The 4080-nt window shown below is 41.5% G+C and overlaps 1 protein-coding gene across 2 annotated transcripts in view; it reads left to right on the forward strand.

Moving 5' to 3' along the window:
- CD109 (CD109 molecule) overlaps positions 1-4080 on the forward strand; it is a 158222-nt gene that overhangs the window by 107999 nt on the left and 46143 nt on the right. For both annotated transcript variants that reach the window (XM_014535778.1, XM_014535779.1), the window contains 2 exons: positions 966-1142; positions 1622-1774. In XM_014535778.1, the coding sequence (XP_014391264.1) occupies positions 966-1142; positions 1622-1774 (330 nt within the window). The remainder of the gene's footprint in view (positions 1-965; positions 1143-1621; positions 1775-4080) is intronic.

Genomic DNA, 4080 nt, shown 5'->3' on the forward strand with positions numbered 1-4080 from the left:
AGCAGTTCCCGCCAGTGCCGGGGGATCTCCCGAGGGAGAGCCGGTTGGGGGCCTGGCCAGTGGCGGATCGCTGGGGTCACGCCTGCCAGCCCTGGGTCGGATTGCACAGGGGTCGCCCGCCATCAGGGTCACAGATAGCAGGCCCAGATGGCGGTGGGGCAGGCAGAACAGCGCTGTCCCATCCTGCCTGCAGTATGCAAATTAGCCGCCATCTTTGTTGGCGGTTAACCGCCATCTTGACTGGCAGTTAATTTGCATATCGCTCTGATTAGCCAATGGGAAGGGTAGCGGTCGTACGCTAATTACCATTTTTCTCTTTTATTAGATAGGATGCTGCACTTTATAGCCCCATGACTATTTTTATACCTGGCAGTTTGTACTTCTTAACCCCTTTCATCTTTTTGCCCATCCCCCATCCTCCTTCTATCTGGCAATCATCAGTTTGTTCTCTGTATCTATGAGTTTGTTTCTTTTTGTTTTGTTTGTTCATATATATATTCCACATATATATGAAATCATGTGGTGTTTTTCTTTCTCTGTCTGACTTATTTCACTTAGTATAATGCCCTCTAAGACCATCCATGTTGTCGTAGATGGCAAGATTTCATTATTTTTTGGTTAATATCCATTGTATATATCCACTACATCCTCTTTATCCATTGTCTATCAGTGAGCATGTAGGTTGCTTCCAGATCATGGCTATTGTAAATAATGCAAAAAATAGAGTCTTGGTGAAACTACTACTGTTGCCTCAGTCAGTGTTGCTTTGTCTTATCCTTTCCTATTTCCCAACCTACATATACTCTCTGTGTTGGTCAGGGCGGCTTTCTGGCATTCAAATCGACTTTGAAGTTGGTTTAAGTAAAAAAATTTGTGTCTATAGTTAAAATCATGATAAATGTAGCTGTGGTTGAAATTCTCACTAGCTTTAACATAAAATGAAACTCAACTACTATGTTTTTCAGGTAATATCCAGGGGACAGTTGATGGCTATGGGCAAGCAAAATTCAGCAACCTTCTCTTTAATACCAGAAAATTCTTGGGCTCCAAAAGCCTGTGTCATGGTGTATTATATTGAAGATGATGGGGAAATTATAAATGATGTTCTAAAAATTCATATTCAGGTTGTTTTTGAAAATAAGGTAAGGTTTCAGGTAATGATGTTTAAAAGAAAACTTTATATTTGGGAAGTCTGAGAAATGTAATATTTCTTTGGAAAAGTATCATTAACCCAAACTGGTTAGAAATTTATATTCATTTCTAGAACTATGCTTAAATCTCTTCATATTTAGTTACTACATGTGTGGTACTGCTGTTTTCTCTACAGCACTGGCTGGGAGCTGAGTTGTGAGGGATGGAGGAAGGGAAGAGGAAAGATAGAGAGTGAAGGGTAATTTAGATTTATGTCACTGTGAGACGTTCCATCACTTGCAAACACTGTGGCAGTGAAGTTTTTTACTTTTTAAAATTCCTTTTCCTAGAGAAGGCTTATGTATGGTTTCAGAATGATCTCTGAGCCAAGGCAACTGTGGCATTTTTGCTAGATTTTGAAGTGTTGCTCTGTTATTGGTAAGTAATGCTTTAACCAGTGAAATCAATCCAGTTTTCTCCCCTTTCTTAGGTAAACCTATTTTGGAGTAAACCTCGTGCTGAGCCATCTGAGAACGTCACTCTGAGGGTCGCTGTGACACAGCCCCACTCGCTAGTGGGGATTTTAGCTGTTGACAAAAGTGTGTACCTGATGAACGCCTCAAATGATATTACAATGGAAAATGTGAGTTTAGCTGTGTCTCATTCCAAAAATACACGTGAAAGAGAAACTATTGCAGGACTTCAGATATCTAAAAGAAATTTAATTAGTTCCTCTTCAGGTGAAGTTAATACCCAGGAAAGCTTCCAAATAAACTAGGATCTGCATTTCAGTCTTTATGTTAGGAAGAGACTTATGTGTTTCATTGTTGTTGCTGTCTTACACGAGAAATGCCACCTGCAGTTTTCCCTCATTTTCATACTGTATTTTAATTTAAGACTCTCGAGGCAGTACTGGGAAATTGACTTGCCCAATTCTGGGTGACATCGGACCAGAGAGCTTTTGATAGTTTTGAAATACCTCCTATTTGGCTACACATATGGCTAGAAACAATTACAGTCCACATTGAATCAGAAATTTGCAGTGTATTGAGGGAGTGAAATCATGTGAAACTTCAGAAAATTTACAAAGCAAGAAGTATGTGAATGTCTAGTGTTACACAAACGAATCCCCTATTTATTAGTCCTTTCAGTTTTATTTGTAAGTTCTTGATTTATCCTTGTGTACCAGTGCCAGTTGAAATCTAGATTGTATAACTTATGCCTGTTAATTGATTATGTACAGTGATTAACAATGGCAGGAAGAAAGATATATATGCTTATACTAATTTGGTCATCTTATTGAAAAATTAATACTCGAGGAAAATTATACTTTTTTTTGGCCTATACAGCTAATTTTTTTCAATCCTTTAAAAAACAAACACAACTCATTTATAGCCCATTGGTCATATTATTCTCTTGCCTTTTCTAAAATTCACATTATTCTAAAAAGAATATAGCATCTTGCAATTGATTTAACTGAATATAGAATAGCTATCATTTTACAACTTTATAAATATCTTAAATATTTTTATTTTTTCATCCCTATATGTGCGTGGGTGCGTGCGCATGCGCACACACACGCGAACACACATACTTTTATCTGGTGCTCATGCTCTCTGTGTTTCTCTGTCTCTATCGCTGTCTCTCTATCTTTCTTTATATTTACATTAAATATTGCCATAACTAAAATAGCTACTTCAGCTTTCTTTAGGCTTATACCTGCCTGGTGTGTTTTCCCATCATTTAACTAACTAACTAATTAATTAATTAATTAAAAATGTATTTTTATTGATTTCAGAGAGGAAGGGAGAGGGAGAAAGAGATAGAAACATCAATGATAAGAAAGAATCATTGATCAGCTGCCTCCTGCTCGCTCCCTATTGGGGATCGAGTCCACAACCCAGGCATGTGCCCTTGAATAGAATCAGTCCACAGGCCGACGCTCTATCCACTGAGCCAAACCAGCTGGGGCCCTATCATTTTATTTTAAACCTTTTGTGAGTTTTGGTTTTAAGTATATTGTACAGCTAGCACTTAACTATAATTTGCACTTGTTTTTTTAATATAATCTGATAGTCAATATCTTTTAACTAGAGGCCTGGTGCATGAATTCGTGCATGGGTGGGGTCCCTTGGGGTAGCCTGCGGGGATTGGAATGAAACCTGCAGTCCAATGCTGCCTGCAGCTCCTACCTGCCATTCCTACTTATCCCGGCCCCACTGCGCCTGCCCTGGGCTTGTGCCTAATCAGTCCTGATTGGGAGAGGCTCGTGTTGCCACAGCAGTGCTCACCAGCAAGTGGCCAGCAGGATTGGGCCAAAACTAGCTCTCCGACATACCCCGAGGGGTCCCGGATTATGAGAGGGTGCAGGCCAGGCTGAGGGACCCCACCAGTGCATAACTGGGGCTTGGGAGGGACTACAGGAGGGCTCTAGAGTGTGTCTGGCCCCGTCTTGCCCAGTCCCAATTGGGGCCGGTGGGAGAGGGATACGGGAGGTTGGCCAGCTGGAGAGGGATTGTGGAAAGGACCCTAGGAGGGCTCCAGGGCATGTCTGGCCCATCTCACTTAGTCCTGATCAGCCAGATCCCAGCAGCAAGCTAACCTACTGGTCGGAGCGTCTGCCCCCTCGTGGTCAGTGCACATGATAGCGACTGTTCGACCAGTTGACTGTCTACCCCCTGGTGGACAGTGCATGTCATAATGAGCGGATGAGCGGCCTTAGCATATTGTTAGCATATTACACTTTGATGGTTGAACAGTTGACCGGTCACTGGATGACTGGACACTTAGCATATTAGGCTTTTTGTCTACCCCGTGGACAGTGCATGTCATAATGAGCGGATGAGCGGCCTTAGCATATTGTTAGCATATTACACTTTGATGGTTGAACAGTTGTTGGGTCACTGGATGACTGGACACTTAGCATATTAGGCTTTTATTATATAGGAC

The sequence above is a fragment of the Myotis brandtii genome, unplaced genomic scaffold (genome assembly GCF_000412655.1).
Source record: "Myotis brandtii unplaced genomic scaffold, ASM41265v1 scaffold151, whole genome shotgun sequence".
NCBI classification, from domain to species: Eukaryota; Metazoa; Chordata; class Mammalia; order Chiroptera; family Vespertilionidae; genus Myotis; species Myotis brandtii.